At 42.5% G+C, this 23813-nt stretch overlaps 1 protein-coding gene across 3 annotated transcripts in view; it reads left to right on the forward strand.

Moving 5' to 3' along the window:
• The window catches only part of hacd1 (3-hydroxyacyl-CoA dehydratase 1), a 107418-nt gene that overhangs the window by 3052 nt on the left and 80553 nt on the right, over positions 1-23813 (forward strand). The window contains exon 1 of one of the 3 annotated variants that reach the window (XM_069914251.1): positions 16995-17069. The exons of 1 other annotated variant lie outside the window; for it this stretch is intronic. Coding sequence is in view for 1 of the 2 variants with exons in the window: in XM_069914249.1 (XP_069770350.1) it covers positions 22065-22177 (113 nt within the window). In the remaining variant the exon portion in view is untranslated. Of the gene's footprint in view, positions 1-16994; positions 17070-21774; positions 22178-23813 lie in introns of those variants that run through there. One more of the 3 variants, XM_069914249.1, reaches the window with a different exon arrangement.

Below are 23813 nucleotides of genomic sequence, written 5' to 3' on the forward strand. Positions count from 1 at the left end.
CCCCTCCTCCTCTTCCGTCCCCCCTCCTCCTCTTCCGTCCCCCCTCCTCCTCTTCCGTCCCCCCTCCTCCTCTTCCGTCCCCCCTCCTCCTCTTCCGTCCCCCCTCCTCCTCTTCCGTCCCCCCTCCTCCTCTTCCGTCCCCCCTCCTCCTCTTCCGTCCCCCCTCCTCCTCTTCCGTCCCCCCTCCTCCTCTTCCGTCCCCCCTCCTCCTCTTCCGTCCCCCCTCCTCCTCTTCCGTCCCCCCTCCTCCTCTTCCGTCCCCCCTCCTCCTCTTCCGTCCCCCCTCCTCCTCTTCCGTCCCCCCTCCTCCTCTTCCGTCCCCCCTCCTCCTCTTCCGTCCCCCCTCCTCCTCTTCCGTCCCCCCTCCTCCTCTTCCGTCCCCCCTCCTCCTCTTCCGTCCCCCCTCCTCCTCTTCCGTCCCCCCTCCTCCTCTTCCGTCCCCCCTCCTCCTCTTCCGTCCCCCCTCCTCCTCTTCCGTCCCCCCTCCTCCTCTTCCGTCCCCCCTCCTCCTCTTCCGTCCCCCCTCCTCCTCTTCCGTCCCCCCTCCTCCTCTTCCGTCCCCCCTCCTCCTCTTCCGTCCCCCCTCCTCCTCTTCCGTCCCCCCTCCTCCTCTTCCGTCCCCCCTCCTCCTCTTCCGTCCCCCCTCCTCCTCTTCCGTCCCCCCTCCTCCTCTTCCGTCCCCCCTCCTCCTCTTCCGTCCCCCCTCCTCCTCTTCCGTCCCCCCTCCTCCTCTTCCGTCCCCCCTCCTCCTCTTCCGTCCCCCCTCCTCCTCTTCCGTCCCCCCTCCTCCTCTTCCGTCCCCCCTCCTCCTCTTCCGTCCCCCCTCCTCCTCTTCCGTCCCCCCTCCTCCTCTTCCGTCCCCCCTCCTCCTCTTCCGTCCCCCCTCCTCCTCTTCCGTCCCCCCTCCTCCTCTTCCGTCCCCCCTCCTCCTCTTCCGTCCCCCCTCCTCCTCTTCCGTCCCCCCTCCTCCTCTTCCGTCCCCCCTCCTCCTCTTCCGTCCCCCCTCCTCCTCTTCCGTCCCCCCTCCTCCTCTTCCGTCCCCCCTCCTCCTCTTCCGTCCCCCCTCCTCCTCTTCCGTCCCCCCTCCTCCTCTTCCGTCCCCCCTCCTCCTCTTCCGTCCCCCCTCCTCCTCTTCCGTCCCCCCTCCTCCTCTTCCGTCCCCCCTCCTCCTCTTCCGTCCCCCCTCCTCCTCTTCCGTCCCCCCTCCTCCTCTTCCGTCCCCCCTCCTCCTCTTCCGTCCCCCCTCCTCCTCTTCCGTCCCCCCTCCTCCTCTTCCGTCCCCCCTCCTCCTCTTCCGTCCCCCCTCCTCCTCTTCCGTCCCCCCTCCTCCTCTTCCGTCCCCCCTCCTCCTCTTCCGTCCCCCCTCCTCCTCTTCCGTCCCCCCTCCTCCTCTTCCGTCCCCCCTCCTCTTCCATCTGCCCACAAACTTCCATGATTACATTGTTTACACACCCCCCGCCCCTCCTGACATTCTGTCAGGATAGTCCTTTGTACTCGTTCACTTGGCTGCTCTGCTCCTTTTCCAATGTTCTCCCATTTCTCGAAATTCTCCCCTCGGGTTCAAGTTTATTGTCATGTGCAGCAATGAAACGTGTTTTGTGCAGAGTCCTGAGAGACCTTTCCGACACCCTTACAGAAGTGCAGTTACAGAGAGAGAGCTCAGATGCTGGAGAGCAGCATAATGTGGTTATTATGAGGTTAAAACTTCAAAGTCAAAGCTCAAAGTTCAGATTTGTTGTCAGGGTGTGGTGATATGTTTCCTCCATTGAATTTAGTTATTGTTCACTACTGTCTCTATGGAGCTGGGTGGCCTGCCCACTGACTCCACCCTTGTGGTCCTGGGTCAAAAAAGGTCGAGCCACCTCTCCCTTCCCTCCATTCCTCTACTTGGATCCGGGCCAGCGAGGTTCTTCTGTAGATTAAAGCTAATTGTTCCCTCTGTGGTTACTGGTAGTGCCTATCACAGGGTACACACATGGTATCACATACAACCTTGAGATTCTTTTTTTCTGCAAGCCAGGCAGAATGTATACTTAATGGTATTTTAATTGTACTCAAGAAGAACAATATGTATACAAAAGAGAGAAATGTAAACAAACAAATGAATGTAAATGAACTGTGCAATATAGAAAACATAGTAAATAAATAATGTGTAAAGTAAGAGTCCTTAAATGAGTTTCTGATTGAGTTTCTTGCTTTGGAGTATGATGTGGATGGGTAGCATATGAACCTGCTGGTAAGAGTCTTGTGTTGCTTATACCTCTTTTAGGTTTCAGATTGCATGTCAGAGTGCATAAATGACATCATATACAACCCCGAGATTCTTTTTTTCCTGCGGCGAGGCAAAATTACCACTTATTGGTAAAGCAAAATAACTATACTCAACGTACATTTGTAAACAAATAAAAAAAGTAAATGAATTGACTGCAATAAAGAGAGGAAAAAAAATCAATATTGAGCAAAAGTTAAAGACCTGAAATAAGTCCCTGATTGAATTTGTTGTTTGGGAGTCTATTGGTGGAGAGGTAGCATCTATTCCTGAACCTAGTGGTGTGAGTCTTGTGGCACCTACACCTCTTTCCTGATGATAGCAGCAGAAACAGAGTGTATGCTCTTTGATGAGGATCCTTGATGCTTGCTGCTACTCAATGACAGCAGCATTCCCTGCAGATGTTTTCGACGGTAGGGAGAGTTTTGCCTGTAATCTCCTAGGCTGTGTCTACATTTTGCAGGACTTTATGCTCAGGGGTATTGGTGTTCCATACCAGACTGTGATGCAGCCAGTCAGCACACCTTTCACCACACATTTGTATAAATTTGCCAGGGTTTACGATGTCACATCAAACCTCTGCAAACTCCTAAGAAAGTTGAGACACTGATGTGGCTTTACTGTAGCCACTTTCAGGTGCATTCTCCACCAAGAATGTGCCTGCAGAAGAGGATTCAGACCTGTAGAATGGCTGTTCAGGTGGCAATGCTAAAAGTGCAACACTGGCCGCCTGAAAGGGACAGCTGCGTAGGAGGCGCCTCAGAGCACACTCCGGCTCCTGTCCCTTCGGGATGTTAGTGCTGGGGTGACCGGCACAGGATGTCGCTGGCCACCCCAGCACTGACATCCGCGCCAACTGCCCCAGCCCTGACGTCCCACATCAGCTGCCCTTGACCTGACGTCCCGCATCGGGGGGCAGGGGCAGCGGGGAGGGGGGCTGTCAGGCTCTCACCAGCTGATTGTCATCCCCTTAGCAGCCACCTGAAGGTGGCTGCATTCAGGTGCCTAGGGGGACTTCAGTGCCCCGGCGATTATTCCCCTCAGAGGAGGGTTGGAAAGTGGGCCTCGGAGGCACCTCCTGCTCTTTCAGGTGGCCTCCCGACAGCCGCATTGGGGTAGAATATGTGACTTTACATTGGGGTATTTTGGCCACCTGTAAGTGCCGTGTTGAGTCCAGGAAAGATCCTCTGAGATAGTGACTCCCAAGAACTTAAATTTGCTCACCCTCTCCACCTCTGATCCCCCAATGATCATATACATCTGTTTTTTTTTCTGAAATCAAAAATTGGCTCCTTGGTTTTGGTGATATTGAGTGCGAGATTGTTGTGGGTGCACTATTCAGCCAAGTTTTCAATCTCCCTTCTGTATGCTGACTCATTGCCCCTTTTTATACAACCAACTACTGTGTCATCATCAGCAAATTTGTAGATGGAGTTGTCATACTGAGCCACACAAGCACAGGTGTAGAGCAGGTAGAGCAGGGGGCTAAGAATGAAACCTTGTGGTGCTCTGGTATTTATGGAGATTGTGGAGATGTTCTAACCAATCCTCACTGATTGTGGTAAGGAGATGAGGAAATTCAGGATCCTATTGCACAGTCAGGTATTAAGTCCCAGTTCTTGGATCACTTTTGAGGGGAAGAGATGGTGTTGAATTCTGAACTGTAGTCAATAAAGTGCATCTTGATGTATGCATCTTTGCTGTCCAGGTGTTCTAGGGTCTTTGTGTAGAGCCAGTGAGATGGTTGTAGTGATTTGACATAGACGTGTTGCTGGGATAGGCGAAAAGGAAAGGATCTATGTTGTCTATCAGACTTGAACTGATATGCTTCAACACTAACCTTCCAAAACCCTTCATATGAGTGCCATCTGTCGATAGTTATTTAGGCAGGTTACCACACTCTTCTTTGGCACCAGTACAATTGATGCCTGTTTGAAACAGGTGGGTACCAAGCCCTGCCGATGTGAGATATTGATGGCATCAATGTTCATTTGGGAGTCTGAAAATAACATGTCCTTGTGTGTGTGGGGCGCAATGTCACAGTCATGAATCTTCCTGACAGGAGGCAGATGAAGAAGGTGTGGCTGAAGTGGGACAAGCCTTTTAATATGTTGACTGCTTTTCCAAGACAACAGGAGGTACCAATGCAGTTATCAGAGGGTAGGGGGTATGTACCTAGAACATAAAACAGATCAGCACCAGAACAGGGCATTCAGCCCATGTGTCTATGCCAAACATTACATCCAAATCAAACTAAATATCGCTGCTTGCACCTGATCAATATCCCTCCATCTCCTTGGTATTTATGCTTCCATCTAACTTCTTAAGTGCTACAATTACGGTATATCTGCTTCCACCACTGTTAGCCTTTTCCAGGCATCTACTGTTCTTTGTGTAAAATATTTCCCATTCACATCTCCCTTCACCTTAAATACATGCCTTCTCGCATGCAAAACTTTGCCCTGTGGAATAATCCTCCACAATATCTTGTAATCTTGGGTGGAACAATTTCCATACCATGCAGTGTTGCACCCTGACAGGATGTGTTTAATGATGCAACCACTCCACAATCCAGAGAATCATGGAATGATCAAAACTGATGTTTGCAGAGGCATCCAAGATTCCTCTCTCCTGGGTATAACAGGATAGTCTCACTATGAATGTGAGAATTGAGGTATACAATGAGAATTTTTTTAGGATTTATGGCTGGCAAATGAATGGCGTAGGTGACAGTAGTTAGGTGCTCCTGCCAGCTTTTAAACATTTCTCACTCAATCATCTTTAATCTTTAACCAAAGTGTCCCCTTCAATATTTAATATCATTGCTTTTGGAAATTACAATGACCAGAGGAGCTAAAACAGCAAAAAATGGTAAAGAGGATACAGCCCCTCTGACTGCAGACTTCATTTCAGGCATTTTTGGGGGGTTTATTTATTTAATATTGCACTGTGAACTACTACAATAATATGTATATATTCATCATTAAAATATACATAGTGACATTTTCCCCTTTTTTCCTACCACCCTCCCCACCCCTATAATTAATAAAGAAAAAAATAAAATAAATAAATAAACAGTAAAAGAATACATAAGAAAAAGAGGTTGTGTCATCTTACATTTTATATTTAAGTATTTTTATATTTGTCGTTTATTATTTTAAGAGGTGGAGGTTTGAAATTGGTATTTTTGAATATACTCTATGTATGGTTTCCAAATTTGCTCAAATAAAGCACATTTGTCCCTTAGATTGTAGGTAATCTTTTCTAATGAAATACACTTGTTCATTTCTATGTACCATTGTTGTATTTTTAAGGTTGTTTCTGTTTTCCAAGGTGTCATTATGCATTTTTTTGCTGCTGCGAGTGTAATCATAATATATCTTTTGAGTTTTGTCTAATTTTAAGCCTAATTCTTTGTCATTTATGTTGTTTAACAGGAAGATTTCTGGATCTTTTGGTATCTTATTTTTTGTAATTTTATTTAATATTAAATTTAAATCTTCCCCAAATTTTTTTACTTCTGTACATGTCCACATTGTGTGTAATATTGTTCCAATTTCTTGTTTATAACGGGAACATCTGTCTGACATTGTTGGATTCCATTTTTTTTTTAACTTTTCTGGTGTCACGTATCATCTATGTAGCCAATTATATTGTCTCATATGAAATCGGTATTTATTGTGTTATTCATGGTTCCTGTGCATAGTTTCTCCCATATTTCGTTTTTTATTCATATATTTACATCTTTATCCCGACCTTGTTTGGGTTTATATGTTCCATTATTTTCCTTGTATTGCAATTTTATGTTGAAAAAGACATCTTGAAAAAGCAATCATAGGAGATAACACAAGAAATAAATACAGCAGTGAAAGAAAGTCAACGAGAGATTAATTCTAAGCTTGAAAAGGTCCTACAATTGATTTCAGTAATTGAAGAGTGTTTGGAAACTGCAGAGGTTGGTTTGAAGTCTGTTAATTACCGTATAGATAAATTAGAAACTCAAGGTGAAGTAATGTCTTCTAGCAAAACATTTGGATCCTGGGCTTAAAAGAAGACAGTGAAAAAGGCCAGTAACTGACTTCTCAAATTTACTTATGGAGGTGTTTGGAAGAGAGTTTTTTTGCTACTAAGCCTGAGCTCAACACATCAGTCTTTGGTTCCCAAGCCAACCTCAGAACATCGTTCACATTTGGTAATTTTTCATTTTCATTGCTACCAAGAAAAGGATCGTGTTATTCGTGAAGCTCATCGGAACAGAGATTTGAAGTATCAGAGTCAACAAATTAGACTCGTTGAAGATTTTTGCCTTGAAGTTATGGAGATGTGGAAAGAATACGGAGAAGTTATGACTAAGCTATACAAGGAAGGACTTCGATCTGGTTTGCTGTATTCAGCCCCTTTGTGGATCACCTTGGAAGATGGCCACAAGAAATTTTTAAATTCGGTGGATGAAGCTCACAAAGTTTTGGCTGATTCCGTTTCAACTTCAAGTTTAATATGAACTCATAGTCTGTGTCTGAAATTGTTTCTATCTTGAAGGGTTTTTTTGAGTGGGGCAACTCATAGCTCTTGTGTTAGTTGAAGGATTAATTGGCTTAATAATTACGTGGTTTTTATTTATTTTTAACTTTATTTTGTTTATCTTTGATATTAAATATTTAATATATTGTATTAATCTTATATTAATGTTTACAGTATTCACCTATTTGATTATTCATTTATTAATAGCGCAAATGATATGAGGTATGTAGTTTGTTATTTGACTGTGAAAGAGTAGGCTTGTGCAATTTATTATTGGACCATGGGAAAATGCAGTCAGCATTGAATGAACATGTATGCACTTAATCTATTTTAGGTCTGGAAAATTTTATAATAATCAAATATAAGTTATAGTGTTCATGTTACTGAGCTTGGAAAATTAAATGTGGATTTTTATAGTTTAAGGAGCCTTCTTTTTTAATTACTAATGATTTGATATTATTTTGAAGGTTTAAGGTTTAAAAGTTTTGATGATGTCTGCATGTTTTTTTCATTTTGGCCGTTAGTGGGAACAGGACATTTCTACTGCGCATCTGCATATATTGTCTATCTTTGCAGCAAACTTTATTTTTCACTTTGGTTAATTTTCTTTTCTATAGAATTTTTTCCTTGTTTGTGAAAAATTATTAATTATTCTTTGTCAATATAAGGAGCTATATTAAGGTTGTCAGTAGAGTGTGTGGGGTTTAAGCTGGTTGCTACTTTGTTTTGCAACCTTCAGAGCTGGGATTTTATGGGGGGGAGGGTATCTGTTTGGGTTCTACTGGATTTGCAAGGCTATTTTTGTTTCACGGTTTACGTATTCTGAGTTACAGCGTGGTTTCAAGGTGACGGCTCTTAGAATGGTGACAGACACAGTTGGATCATTTTCATAGCATTAATTAATATTAATTAAGACTCATGATTAATCCAACACAATCAGCATTGATCAGAATTTAAATAGAGTTACATACACTACAATAAAAAACATATAATAAAACATACAATAAACCATAAGCAATTAAAATCACACTATTCTAAAATGAATAGTTAAAAATTAATGACTACAAAATACAAATGCAACACCATTCAGCACAATGAATTGGTGTTTAACATTGTAATGGCTTCATAAAAAAAGCTCTTTTTAAATCTAGTGGTGCATGAGTGAAGGGTTCAATAGTGTCTGCCAGATAGTAGGAGAGTAAATAGTTCATGGTTAGGGTGTGTGGCGTCTTTGATAATATTTCTTGCCTTGCCCAAACATCAATCCCTATAGATAAATTTAATGATTGGCAATTGCATTCCATCAATCCGTTGGGCAGTTTTCTCTATCCGTTGGAGTGCCTTATGATTTTATGCAGTACAATTCTCGTACCACACTGAAATACTATGTCAGCAGGCTCTCAATTGTGCATCTATAGAAATCCAATGGTTTTCTTGGGCAGAGATGTAACTTTCTCATGCATCTCAAAAAATAAAGATGTTGTACCTTCTTGATCAAAATTGATGAATTCAAGAACCAAGTGAGATCAGAAGAGATATATACCCAAAGGAATTTAAAACTCTGAAAACACTCCACCACTGCTCCGTTGATGTAAACAGGACGTGAGTATGGCTTTCTGCCCATCTAAAATACACAATGATCTCCTTTGTCTTCTGGGTATTGAGTAACAGATTGTTCTCGGCACACCACAAGGCTAGGTGCTCAACCTCACCCCTATAGGCCATTTCATTGTCCCCTGTATCAGGCCTACCACCATGGTGTCATCTACGAACTTAATAATTAAGTTTGTACTATACATAGGAATGCAGTCAGAGGTAAAGATGGAATTTAAAAGGGGACTCAGCACACAACCCTGGGGAATTCTGATATTCAAGATGAGAATGGAGGAAAAAATATTGCCCAGCCTTTAATTAAGGAAATTCAGAATCCAGTTACAAAGGGATGGGCTGATACCATACAAACAAAGCTTGGTTATTAGTTTTGATGAAAAAACAGTGTTCAAAGCTGAACTGAATCGATGAATAGGGTTTTAACATAGGAGTTAGAGCTATCAAGATGAGTCAAAGTAGAGTGTAGCACTGTTGAAATGGCATCATTTGTCGACTTGTTAGTATGATAGATGAATTGTTGTTGAACCATAGTGGCAGGCAAACAAGATTTCAAGTGAGATAGAATTAACCTCTCAAAACGATGCGATGATGGAGGTAAGTACAACTGGACGGTAGTCATTTAGATTCATGGCGGTAGAGCGCTTTGGCACAGGCATGATTGTAGCAGTTTTAAAGCTTGTTGGAACAACAGGCTTGGTCAGGGACAAATTCAAAAAGCCTGTAAAGACCCCAGCTAAATAAGCTGCTCAGGCTTTAAGCACATGACCAGGTATGCCATCTGATCCAGCTGCCTTCTGTACATTCATCCTATAAAGGATGGCCCATACAACTGAAATGGAAATCAAAAGAGGTAATTCATTCGGTAAAAGATCCATCTTGAAAGGGACTTCCTTATTCTCTCCATCAAAATGAACATAAAAATAATTAAGCTCCTCAGAGAATTTTAAGGGGTCGCAGCAAGAAACAGGCACTATACCAGATGACTTCTAATCCGTGATAATTGGTATTCCCTGCCATATGTGTCGTGAGTTCGAGGGTATGAAGTGCTTTTCAATCTTCTGTTTGTATATATGTTTAGCCTGAGAGATTTCCCGCTTTAAGTTGATCCTGGCTAATCTATATAACTCCTGGTATCCAGATTTGAAGGCTGAATCTCAATCTTTTATCAAATGGTGAATCTCCCTGTTCATCCATGGTTTATGGTTTGTGAATATTTTAATTTTCTTCTGTGATGTTACTTTGTCCATAAAACTATTTATATACTCAATTTTAAAAAATGGTGTATATATTGGCATCAGCCTGATAATCTACTGCAGCACGAGCTGCAAATATACTCCAGTCTGTATTTTGAAAATGATGCTTAAGAACAGAGTCAGCCCCCTCCAGCCAGATCTTAACAGTCTTAGTTACAGGTTTAACCTGTTTGATGACAGGGCTGTACTTGTGAATCAGAAACAGTGAAAGATGGTCAAACTGACGCAAGTGAGGGAGGTTAGTGGTTCAGTAATGTGTCAGACACATTTGTGTAAATCTGATCATGGAATGTTAAAGGTATGAATGGTCCAGTTAAATGCTGTAGGTATTTTCTTCTGTTAGGCACCTAAAGGCTGATATTGTTGTTCTTCAAGAAACCCATATCAGGAATTCTGATAAGGATAGGCTCGAGTCTAAATAGGAAGGACAATGTTTTCATTCTTATGATGTTAAAATCAGGGGATTTTAATTAATCAAAACATTCCATTTGACCTTCATAACACTTTATCAGACAAACAAGGTCATTATATTTTTCTTACTGATAAATTGTTCGTTTTGCTAATGTATATGCTCGTAACACCGATGAGCTGGAATTTTTGGAAAGATTTTTTTTCAGCCCTACCTGATTTATCTTTACTCACTAGTATTGTGTGTGGGGGGGAGGGGCGCTTTAATTGTTGGGTAAATACTGTTGAAGTCGGTTCTTCTTCTAAACTTGTAGTTCTAAGTAAATCTGCACCTGTAATTTATTCTTTAACAGATTTTGGTATTTCAGATGTTGGGTGTTTTTTTTATATCCTAACAGCAGAAAATATCCTTTTTTTTTCAAATGTACTTATATGCAGATTGATTATTTTTAATAGATAATCAATTGATTTCATTGACCAAATCATGTGAATATCAAGGAATAGTGATATCTGATCATGCTCCTGTTATCTTGTCTTTGAATTTTCCTGACAATCGTTTCACAAAGAGGCATTGGCATTTTAATTCTACCGAAGAAGACCGCAGAGCCCACCTCACTGACAAAAGACAAAGGAGGAAAAACCCAACACCCAACCCCAACCAACCAATTTTCCCTTGCAACCGCGTCTGCCTGTCCCACATCGGACTTGTCAGCCACAAACGAGCCTGCAGCTGACGTGGACATTACCCCTCCATAAATCTTCGTCTGCGAAGCCAAGCCGAAGAAAAGAAAAACTCTCAGATAATGATTTTTTGAACTTTATAGAAGAGAAAATTCAGTTTTTCTTCACTACAAATTCTTCTCCAACAATTTCTAACTTGATTGTCTTGGACACTATGAAAGCATATCTGAGAGGGAAAATAATTTCTTATGCAGCTAATATAAAGAAGACTTATAAGGCAAGATGAGGTTTAATCAATCATATTAAACAAATTGATTTACAGTATGCACAAGTTTAAAAATCCTGATTTATATAAAAGGAGAGTTTAACAAAACTAAATTTGATCTTCTTTCTACTTGCCCCATTGAACAGCAACTTTTGAGGAATGAGTCAGTTCTACATCCATGGTGAAAAATCTGGTAAATCTTTGGGTATCCATTTGAAAGTAGTGGCTGCTAAGAGACAAATTGATAAGATTTGGCTGAAAGATGGTATTGATACTACTGACCATTCTAAAATAAATGATACCTTTAGAGAAATCTATTCCAGATTGTGTACTTCTGAATCCAATAATTATAGTACTTCAATTTTGGATTTTATGGACCACCCTTTTTTGCCCACACATTCTCAGAATAAATGTATGAGTCTGGAGGACCTATTTCTCAAGAGGAAATACTTTTTGCAATTTCCTCTTTAAAATCTGGTAGATCTCCAGGACTTGATGGAATTTTATAAATCCTTTTCCAAATTGCTTGTGGCCCAAATAAGTTTAAACTTGGAAATCTTCCATCATCTTTTAATGAAGCTTGCATTTTTCTTATTCTGAAAAGGGGAAGGATCCATTTGAATGTGCTTCTTATAGGCCTACAGTATTTCTTTATATATAAAGATTTTATCTAAAATATTGGCCCTTTAATAATTTCTGGAGATTAAACTGGTTTTATTCAAAACATTATTTTAATATACACCATTATTTTTGATTTTCAAATACTCATTTAGATTCAGACAACAATACCCTTTCAACACTTATGTAGAAAATAGAGTCTGATTTTTCCCCTCCCCTCCCCCTCATGCCCCAATACAACTGAGATAAAGTTACATGAATTATACAAATACAAAAAAAACCCACAGATACCGGTGAGGTCAATGACCCTTGCAAAAAAACTGAAAAAAATGGGTACTTAAATAAAAAGGGGGAAAGGGACGAAAAAACAAAAGCACTCCATCTGTGCCACATCCCACTTCTTTGATTCTAATAATTTCCCTGCTGGGATGGATTGTTTTATTTATTCCAAAGGGGTGAAATTCTATCTGTGTACCTATGTGTTTCAGATAAGGTTGCCACACCCTAACGAATGTGTAATATTTCCTCCTTAAATTGTATGTGATTTTCTCTAGTGGAATGCAATTCTGCATTTCCTTAGTCCATCATGTAATATTTAGTTGGGAGAAAGACTTCCACATAACTGCTGTACACTTCCTGGCTACTGACAAAGTGAACTTCATGAACTGAATTTTGTATTTGGACAGTCTCAAACTCACATCCCCAATGTCTCCCAGATGGTACAATTCTGGATCCTGTGGAAAATCTACCTTTGTAATTTTTTTCAGGTCCTCCAGAAGGATTTCACCTTTGTACACACCCAGGTTGAATGAATAAAGGTTCCAAACGCCACAACACATTTCCAAGATTTCTGGTTTAGAATTATGTAATTTTTGTGTTGTGAGGTACAGTTGATACAGAAAATTATATTGCACCAACCTTTACCTGGCATGCTGTCCAGACACAGATCTGACCAGCACCACTGGTGGATTGTTGTGCCCAAGTCTGACTCCAACCTTTCTCTCAACCTGAGTAAACTTATGCTCATTTCCCCTTTGAATTAGAATCTCCATGTCACTACACACAGGCAGGGTCACAGATGTCCCTTAAAAATTATCTTAGTTGCAGATAGCAGAAGAATGTTCTATTAGATAAATAATATTTGTTCCTTAACTGCTCAAATGATATGAGCTGCCCTCACTTGTAACAATTCTCGATACATTGGATCTCTTTCTGGTCCCAGGTGACCAGAATCTTATTGTCCAGAGCTGTTCTGGGTCAAGGGCATTTTGGGAAGTATCCCCACCTTCAATCCAATACATTGATTTATTCTTTGCCACATCAGAAGAACATGCTTTAGTATGGGGTTATCCATTTTCTTTGAAAGTAATTTAGTGTCCCATTTATATATAGACTCGCCTATCTTTTCATCTCCCACATATAGTCTAATTTGTGTCCAGGAAAGGAGCGGGGGGGGGGGCTCCCTCAAAGAGTGTGTCAATAAACCAAGCCTGGGCCACCCAGTAATATTTTTTTGAAATCTGGCAATTTTAAACCCCTAGTTTATAATCCCATCAACTTTTCCATGGAGATTCTAGCCACTTTACCATTCCACAGGAACTTTCTGACACATCTACTGAGCATCCTAAAGAAGCCCTGGGATAAAGGAATGGGTAATGACTGAAATAGATATTGTAGCCTTGGCATCTCCTTCATCCAAACACACTTAACTCTGCCCACTAAAGTTATGGGCAGAGTTCTCCATCTACCAAGGTCCTCCTCAATCTTATGGAGCAAAGGGAGATAATTAAATTTGTGCAATCCTTGTCTACTTTTATCCCCAGATATTTAATGCCTTCTTGTGGCCATTTGAATTGACTTCCCTGTGGGTATTGTCTAGAATCCTCCTTTGTCATAGGCATGATTTCACTCTTGTCCAGATTTATCTTATACCCAGAGATTTTCCCGTAATCCTCCAGTGTGGTCCTCAGATTGGGCAATGAATGCCTGGGATCTGTTAAATATACTAACACATCATAGGGAAATAGATTGATTTTGTGCTCCTCCTGACCCACTTTAAACCCTTTCATGTCTGAATCTCATCGAATGGCTTCTGCCAGTGGCTCAATGGCCAGTGATAGGGACAGTGGACAGCCCTGTCTACAGACCTACTCAATGGAAACACTACCTTTTTGTAATAATTTTATTTTGGGTTTTTTTTCTATTCTCTTGAATTTTATAATACAATATATAACTGTAGTGTTCAATTGTGCATAATGTAAACATCAATAAAATATTTTTTTAAAAAGAAAGAGAATTTTGGTGCATATGTACATTGTACAATGCATACAACAATCAACTAATTAGAAATGAGTGTCAGGTCAAGTGCAGAGAAGGAGATCTGATTACGATCCTTCACCTGCCGGATCAATATTCCTCCAATTTCATACTCTTTGGAAGAAGTGTTAAGAGTAGTGGGGGCTTGGAGTAGAAGGGGCCTTTCAGACGTATCATCAAAAATGGCTCAACAGCACCACAATTGACCATGCTGGCTGAGTACAAAACCACCAGCAGGGGTCAAAGGAACCAATGTATTTTTAGAGTGAATGCTCACAAAATTGATTAAAGTATGAAAATTTTTTTCCATAAAATGCAAGTTTCCAGATTAGGTTGCACTGGTAATAATTTCCAGGTTTTAATACCTGGAAATTGTTTGGGTGTTTCAGTGCACAATTTATCTTAGTGCAACTTGCACTTGCGAGATGTCAGTCACACACAATTTTTGCAATTACCAACATGAATTCATGTAAGATGTACAACCTATAAACTTTATTTATCAGTCATAAATAAAGCAAATTTTGCATTAGAAGAATAAAATAGAACATCTGACAAATCTGCTTTTTTATTGAAAATAACCATACATAAGAATGAGTTTCTTGTACTCAATATGCCTGCACAAAGTATAGGCATGCTGAAATTCTTATTTGTTGCAGGTTCATGAATGCACAAATTAAACGAACAAACAGTAAATGCAAATTATTACATGAGGAAAAAAGGATAATAAATATAAAAGGATAGCTAAATATTCACATTTACAATTACTGCAAAAAAATGAGATGTTACAACAGTACAGACAGATGTTTAGTGGTCCTGGGGCAATGTTATGGTTAGGGTATTCCAGGGAGGTTTAAAAGCCTAATAGCTATTGGAAAATAACCTATTAAATTTTAAATTTAGACCTACAGTATGGTTGGTTATAGGCCCTTTTGGCCCACAAGCCCGTGCTGCTCAAAAACACCAATTAAGCTATAAACCACATATGTGTTTGGAGGGTAGGATGAAACTGAAGCACCTGGAGCAAATCTGTGCAGTAATAGGGAGAATGTACAAATTCCTTACAAACAGCACTAGATTCGAACCCGGGTCACTGACACTGTAATAATCACTACGCTAACCACGTTGCCCAACTCTTGAACCTAGAAGTGCTCGACTTCAAGCTTCCATAGTAGCAAGAAGAAAGCAAAACCAGATTATGAGGATTGTTTATGATGCTCATGCTGATTTTTGAAGCAGCGCTTCACATGGATTCTATTTGTTAACTTCAGGAGCCTTCTGCATTCTTGTGCAATTGAATTACCAAACTAAGTCACAGCGTAGCTCAAGAGCAGGCTCTTCAGCTCATGTGTCTGTGCCATACATGATGCCCAAGCTAAAGTAAAACTGCTGCTTGCTCATGATACACATCCCACTCCATATTCATGTGTCTATCTAGAAGACTCTGAAACACAACCATTGTATCTGCTTCCACCATTGTTCCAGACACCTACCACTCACTGTGAGAAAAACTTACCCTGCACATTGTAGTGCAAATAAAAGCTCCCGTGACTGAAGGGAGAACAAACACTTTTATTAGCTTATAACTATGGGTAGGGTTTCACAGTAGTCTTCAGAAGGGTTCTGGGTTTAGCCGGGAAACCAAGGTTATATGTGAGCAGGTGGGGGTGGAGCCAGCCATCAGCACAACACACTACCAGTGGATCCCAGTTCACTGCATTCAACCCTTTCTGTAGAATTTAGGGTCTGCGAATGAAGACAGAGAACATGGGTTCACAAAAAATTGTTGGAAAAATATACAGTTATTTGCAAATTTACAGATTTAAGTGGTCCGGGGATCTGGAGATCCTGGTGGAGCGCCTTAGCATTGGGGGCCTTGGGCTCCTTGGGTCTCCTGCTCCCCTTGTGAGGGAGGAGAGGCAGGATGGTTTTCCGGCTCAACAGTGGAGGGGGATGCACTTTCCTCCTGAACCAGATCTTCTGAGGCCCTGACTAGGGGTGGCGAGAATGAGCTCAGTGGCTTGTAGGGCACTTGAGTTAACAGACCCTCTGTTCCAGCGGGCGCCAGATCCCTAATGGAGACAGTGGCCTCCCTGCCATTTGGGTACTCCACATAGACATATGTGGGATTGGTGTGGAGCAGTTTCACCCTTTCCACCGGGGGTCAGTCTTGCTTCTCCTCACGTGCTTCCTGAGAAGGACTGGATCAGGAGTGGTGAGCCAGGTTGGGAGTGTAGTTTCTAATGCCGACCTTCTTTAGAAAGTGAATAGGAGTTCGTGCAGAGCAGCGTTGGTCGCGGTACTTAGTAGTGGCCGGATGGAATGGAGCACCATAGGGAGGACTTCCTGCCAGTGTGAGTCTGGAAGGCCAGTTTGACATCCTTCCAGACTGTGGCATTCTCCTTTTCAACCTGCCCATTCCTCTGGGGATTGTAACTCAAAGTCTTGCTTGATGCAATGCCCCTCTCCAGCAGGTACTGATGTAGCTCATCACTCATAAAGGATGAACCCAGGTCGCTACGAATGTAGCTGGGATACCCGAACATGGCGAAAATGGAATCTAGGTCCTTTATGACTGATGAAGTGGACGTGCCTGGACATGGAATAGAAGTGCGGCTTGCACTCCGTGCAGACCTGGCAAGACCTAACATCTTCCATGGAGTAGAGAAGATTGCACGCCTTGACAAAATGAGCCACGCAGGTAACCCCTGGATGGCAGAGCTCATTATGCAGAGACTGCAACTGGCTGCTGTGCGCAGGGGCACAGCTTCCTCTGGATAAAGTATCTGGAGTGTACTTAAGAGCTCCTGGCTGATAGGCAATGTCATTATTGTAGGTGGAGAGCTCGATCCTCCACCTAGCTATCTTGTCATTTTTGATTTTTCCCCTCTCAACATTATCAAACATGAATGCGATCAAGCGCTGGTCAGTGAGGAGCGTAAATTTCCTACCAGCCAGGTAGTGTCTCCAGTGCCTCATGGCTTCTACAATGGCTTTAACCTCCTTTTCCACAGATGGGTTCCGGAGCTCGTGGCCTTGTAAAGTCTGAGAAAAATTGCAATCGGCCTGCCCACCTGGTTGAAGGTAGCGGCCAGGGCTATGTCCAAAGGTTCGCTTTCCACTTGGAAAGGTAAGTTCTCCTCCACGGTGTGCATGGTGGCTATTGCAATGCGATTTCAGAGGTAGTTAAAAGCCGTTTGGCCTTGTGCCGAGAAGGGGAAATTGTGGCTTTTATGAAGGGGTGAACCTCATCAGCGTATTGAGGAATACATTTAGCGTAATATGAGAAAAATCTCAGGCATCTCCTCAAAGCCTTTGTGGTCCTGGGAATGGGGAGCTCTAGCATCCGATTTGGATTGGGGCCAATGATGCCATTCTCCACCTCGTAGCCAAAGATAACCAGACGTTTAGTCCTGAACACACACTTGTCAGAGTTATAAGTGAAGTTCGGAGCTTTCGCTGCATGGAGAAAACTCTGAAGATTGGCATCATGGTCTTCCAAGGTGTGGCCACAGATGATGGCATTATTGAGGTAGGGGAAGGTAGCCTTCAACCCATACTCATCCACCATTCTGTCATCTACCACTGGATTATAGAAAGCCCGTTAGTGATACTGAAAGAGACCCTCTGGAATTGATAGAGACGACCACTAGCCTCAAATGCCGTATATGGATGGTCCTCAGAATGGATTGGCAGTTGGTGATAAACAGCTTTCAGGTCAATGGTCGAATAGACCCCTTACTGTGCAATATCATTCACCATGTCCAAAATTTGAGGGAGGGTGTATGCGTCCAGGAATGTGTACCGATTAATAGTTTGGCTATAGTTAATTACTCGCCTGGATTTGTTTTCCCCTTTTACCACTACACTTGCACTCTCCATGGGCTGGTTCTAGATTTGATGATGCCTTTGTTGAGCAGGCGTTGTGTCTCAGACTTTATGAAATCTCGGTCTGCTGTGCTGTACCTCCTGCTCTTGGTAGCAATAGGTATGCAGTCCGAGGACAGATTCAGGAAGAAAGGTGGGGGTGGGGTTGATATTCAGTGTGGAGAGGCTGCTTGTGGGTTCTGATTTTAGGGACCCTCCGTTCTGAACCATTACAGGGGGAAGGGCACCAGAATACTCCAAGATCATGCTTTTAAGGTGACATAGGAAGTCCAGATCCAACAACACTGGAGTACACAATTCACCAAGTATATACAGGCGAAATTTACAGAATTCCCCCCCTCAAATGATAGATGCACTATACAATGTTGTTGAATACATGTAGAATGCGAATGAGACACAAGCAATTTGCAATAATTAGAAGGATACATCTTTAGATTGTACTCTTGTACAGTCCGTGAGTCTATGAAGCTTTCAGTAGAGCCTGTGCGATTAGGCATTTAGTGGAATGTCCGTTTATCTTCACAGTCACTATGGAGTTGCTGAGCTGGTGAGGTCTTCCTGATCTAGGACCATCGGGGCTAGGACCCCGGAAACTCCCCCTCTGTCCTGGGTTACCCTGTGTGGGTAAGATGGCATTGATTTCATGTCGCAGCAAGATGGCCGCCCTCCTTCCTCCTTTGACGATGACGGCGCCAAGTTTGAATTTGGGTCACGGCAAGATTACCCCCAAGCCTTTTTGCACCATTTCCTCACTGCCACCTTCTTACCTGACTAGAGTAGGCGCTGCCTCATGTAGATTGAGCGGACCCCTGCAACTAGAGTATCCCAGATCTGTTCTTCACGAATGCGGCCCATAGCCGCTTTATACCTGCACTTCTTGGCAAGTGTCCACAGATCCACCAGGTAGTCCTGGCCATTGGTGACAAAGAGCGAGTCGGTGCCTCGCTAGGACCTCGTTTTGCAACTTCAGATACCTAGCCTTCAACGCCTCGATGACAGCATCATTGTAGTGCAGTCCCTGATGACTCCATACCCTTTCATTCCTACCCTCGTAACGAGCGCATACCTCCTGAGTTCATTGGTGTGCAAGACGTCTCTGGCCGCGTTCAGGTAGGCTGGAAGCAGTCTAGCCAGTAATTGAACTCCTCAACTGTGTCAGGGGATAGAAGGTCTTTCAACAGTATAAGGAGCTTGGGTAGCGTTTTCATCGTTTAGCTAATAAAACTGTAGAGTGAATAAAAGCTCTCATGACTGAAGGGAGAACAAATGCTTTTATTAACTCATAACTATGGGTAGGGGTTCATAGTAGTCTTCCGAAGGGTTCTGGGTTTAGGCAAGAAACCAGGGTTATATGTGAGCAACTGGGGGCAAAGCCAGCCATCAGCACAACACCCACCAGTGAATCCCAGTTCACTGCATACATCTCCTTTGATCATTCTTCCCCTCACCACATCTACCCTCACAATCTTAAAAACTTATATCAAGCCCCCTCTTAGTCTCTTAACACTCCAGAGAAAACAACCCAAGTTTGCCCAACTTCACCCCATAGCTCAACCATTTAATCAAGGTAACATTTTGGTACATCCCTTCTGTACCTTATCCAAAGACTCTACATCCTTCCTCTAATGGGGTGATGAGTACTAGAACTAGGTCCATCTTTAGTCAAACCATTACACTACAATTAAACATAAATCTACTCTGACCAATTACTTCCTATTTTCAACCCTACATCATGGAAGGTATCATACTGCACTTCGTCCCCAATAATCTACTCTTTTTTTTAAATTTAAATTTAGACATACGGCATGGTAACAGGCCATTATGGCCTGCGAGTCCATGCTGTTCAATTTACACCCAATTAACCAACACCCCTGGTATGTTTCAAATGGTGGGAGGAAACCAGATCCTCCAGGGAGATCCCATGCAGACACGAGGAGATTGTACAAACTCCTTACCAACAGCATGGGATTCAAATCCCAGTTCCGATTGCTAGCGCTGTAAAGGTTCAATTTACCCAAAGGAAGCAGCTTGTATTTCTCTAAGTTGAACTGCATCTGCCATTCCTTTGCCCATTTCTTCATTTTGATTAGATTCTTTTTCAAACCTAGGTAGCCTTCTTCACTGTCCACTATAACACATTTTCATGACATCAACAAACTTACTCAGCTTGCCTCATACATCCTTGTCCAAATCATTTCTCCTGGATGGAGGATATAGAGCTAAGAGTTACAGTCTCAATATATGGTGTAAGTTATTTAAGAATTAAATAAGAAGAAATGTCGTCATTTTAAAGGAAGTTGAAGGCAGAGAGGTCATAGTTTAAGAGGACTGGAGAATTCAAGTGCAAGACAGCTGGAAGACTAAATCCAGGCTCCTGCAGGATAAATGGTGGTTGTACGTGGCAAGTCAAAACCCAATGAGTTGAAAAGGTGGAGTATGCGAAAACAATAAAAGACTATTAACCATTGGGTAAGGACACAACCCTGATTAATGAATCCCAAGAGAATTCTAAGAAACATATGGAGAAGTCTGTTTGAATGCTCTGGAAGTTTTGTCTGTCTAAATATGTTACTTATATGCTATGAGGTAGACTCTCTTGGGGTGAGACTCGCCGTTTGTGGCAGTGCTTATTGCTGCAATAGAATTCTCATACTTTGCAAAATGATTAAAATTTGTTTATGCAGCTGTATTCATGTTTGTTTTTAAGCAACCTCAGGTCCACTTCAACAGGTTTGTTTTCCTGGGAACACAGGAGACTGAGGGAGACCTGATATGAAACACATATGAGAGGCACAGACAAATAAAATAAGAAATACTTCTCCCCCCCCCCCACCCCCCCACTCCACCATGGCTGAGGTGCTGAAGACCAAAGGGCATAGATTTAAGGTGAGCAGTTAAAGGTTTAGAGGGGATCTGAAGAACACGTTTTTCCTCCACAGGGTCTTCAAACAAGCTGTTGGCAGTAGATAGTCTCCAACATTTAAGAAGTCTCTGGAATAGGATTTGGACATATGGAAAGGAAGGGTTTACAAGGATATCACCAAATGCAACCAAATGACTCTAGCCAGAATACAAACAGTCAGCATGAACGAGTTGGGCTGAAGGGCCTGTTGTGTGCTGTATGAACAAACAGCAGATCCTTCGTTGCACATTGTGGCAACTGATGTAAACTGACTCCATAACAATCTAATTTTTCCCTACAGGTATAACCCTCTATTTATCTAACATCCACGTGTCTAAGAGTTTTCAAATGTACCTCAGTTAGAACCCTCCAAATAAGGAATGTATTTCCAGGCTCAGAGTTTTAAAAAATTCTCTGATATCCCCCCTAAACTATTCTCCATTCTCCTTAAACAGGTGTCATTCTTGTATCTGCTGTTGTACATCTGAAGAAAACAAAATGCTGTCTGTCCACTCTGTCTTGGTCCCTCAATCATTGCTCCAAAGAGAAAAGTCCTAGCTCTGTCAATCTTGCTTCGTATGACATGCTCTCCAATCCAGCTAACATCCTGGGTAACTCTCCTCACTAAAACCTTCCCCAAATGTGGCAACCAGAACTGAATGCAATACTCCAGTGTGGCCTAACCAGGGTATGCCTCTATGACTTCATGATACCTCAATGGCCAAGGCGTAGACTAACCTATAGATACTTACTTGATGTTTGATATGAGCACAAGAGCCTGTTTGTGAGTGTGTCTGTGTTTCCAGATGCCTTTCACTTTAATTCAGCATCCTGTTTTCTCTTTTACTGTCCACCTTTGGGCTTTTATGCTGACTTTTCTTTTCACAGATGTGCATGATCTGCTATTTGTTTTCAGCATTTTCTGAATTTTTAAAAGATGAGGCTTCTTGGAATTTCCAGCATTCTCTTTTGCTTCAGATTTATACAGCACTCTGCTTTGCATCTACAATGCAAAGTCACAGTTCCAAGATGTACTTTGGTTCTCTCTCTGATCGACTAAGCAATGAAAACGTTGTCTATCGCCTGGACAATCACTCCCATCACAGACATTCCCTTTAAATGTGACTAGTTTTCTCAGTCTGCCAGTCCGCAGGAAGAGACATCGAGCTGAAATGTTGAGAGAAGGGTTTTCTCCCCGGATCTCCCCTTGAGGGGGCGAGGCGCGCGACAGCTCCCCGTCCGTCGGGAGCGAGGCGCGCGGCCGCGGATCCCCGGCGCGAGCGAGGCGCGCGGCGGCAGCTGTTCTGAGCATTCTTTGCTCAGTCAGCTCGGACCATGGCGCCCAGTGAAGAGAATGGTTTGGTGGAAGAGAAAGAAAACAAGAAGAAGGAGCTGAGTCCGCTGGCGACTGCCTGGCTGACCTTCTATAACATTGCCATGACAGCTGGGTAAGAGACTGAATGCCGCAAAATCACGATGAGTGACAAAGCTTTGGCTCAGCTGTGTTGGAGCCATGTCCAAGTCTGTGCAAACTTTTCTCCAAACTTTTAACCTGCGTCCTCGTCATTGTTTAATTTTAAAAACCAAAAAAAGAACTAAAGTAGTGGCATTTTATTGATGTGTCTTAAATGAAGGAGTGCCTGGTGAGTCGAGCATTTCCATATTAGGTTGATTACAGAAGGTGCGTCATCTTTCATCGCAACTGCTGTTAAGTATAGATTGACACAGTCGAACGAGGCATGCCATAAGGGAGGTCGTTCTGCTTTCCTCGGCGGATTTCCCTGATCGTTTAGAATGTATTTCTCTGAGGAGTTGGACCTCAATTTGTGTACACGAGATCTAAAAAAAGGACACCAAACACGAATCCGGATGCCATCCGTTTGATGGTTCCAGGGAGCAGCGCAGATCCCTCCCCTACCAATGGAAACGACTGAAGAAGTCACTTTATCAGATTCACTTACAGTGGTGAACAGTATTATTAAATTGCAGTTATATCTGCTTATTTGGAAACGTTTCTATTTTATACTTAAGAAATGAAGTTGCGTTATTTTAATGGTATTTAGATTTTTTTTTTAAATTGTGGAGCTTCATACAATTTGGTTTCATTTGCGGAATATTGTTCTTTGAGATTTGTGCAAGTGTTCAGCCATGAAACTAGGTTTGGCCATTTTATGTGCATGTATGAATGAATGGGAAAATATTACTTAAAGCATTGCACAATGAATCCGAGTCCAGGAGATGGATTTTATTTCAAGCTGCTGGTCACTGCACTATCTAACAGGTGTAGTCAAGCTGGAGAGGGTGCAGAGAAGGTTTATGAGATGTTGCACTTTATCACAGATAATCTGGAGGTATATAAAATCAAGACAGGACTAGATCAGGTGAACGCAGTTTTTTTTGCCCAGAGCAGGCAAATCAAAACAACAAGGTGGGAGATTTAATGGGAACTTGAGGGATTTTTTTTTAGACAGAGGATTGTGGATGTATGGAATAGACTGCTGAAGGATGTGGTTGAGGCTTAAGCTCATTGATATCCAATTGTACAAGTACAAAAAGACAAAATCGTGTTCTCCAGTCCTCAGGGCCACACACCGCAAACACACATTCAGGCATAATGCACATATGAGCAGATACTTATACACAGTGTGTATTCAATATTGTTAAATAAATAGTTGAGTTATAAAGGGCTTGTATGAGCAGCTCATCAGTTGTTCAGCAGTCTCACTGCCCAGGGGCCAGAAGCTGTTTCTCAGCCTGGTGAATCTGGCTCTGACGCTCATGTATCTCTTTCCCTGTGGGAGTAGCTGGAAGATGCTGCGTCCTCACTGATTTTTGTAAGCCTGCTTCAGGTAAAAATCTTGGTAAATCCCATCGATCGATCCTGAGCTCTACTTCATGAGTGAAGAAGGGGTCTGGCAGTATACAAAAAGTGCTGGAGAAACTCAACAGGTCATACAGGATTAATATGAAGTTAAAGGCAATTGACGTTTCAGTGATCCTCTCTGCTGCCCTTGTAGTCTGGTGGATTGACCTCATTCTGATGCTCTACAGCAACCATTCCACACTGTGATGGAGCCAACCAGG

The sequence above is a fragment of the Narcine bancroftii genome, chromosome 1 (assembly GCF_036971445.1).
Source record: "Narcine bancroftii isolate sNarBan1 chromosome 1, sNarBan1.hap1, whole genome shotgun sequence".
Lineage (NCBI taxonomy): Eukaryota > Metazoa > Chordata > Chondrichthyes > Torpediniformes > Narcinidae > Narcine > Narcine bancroftii.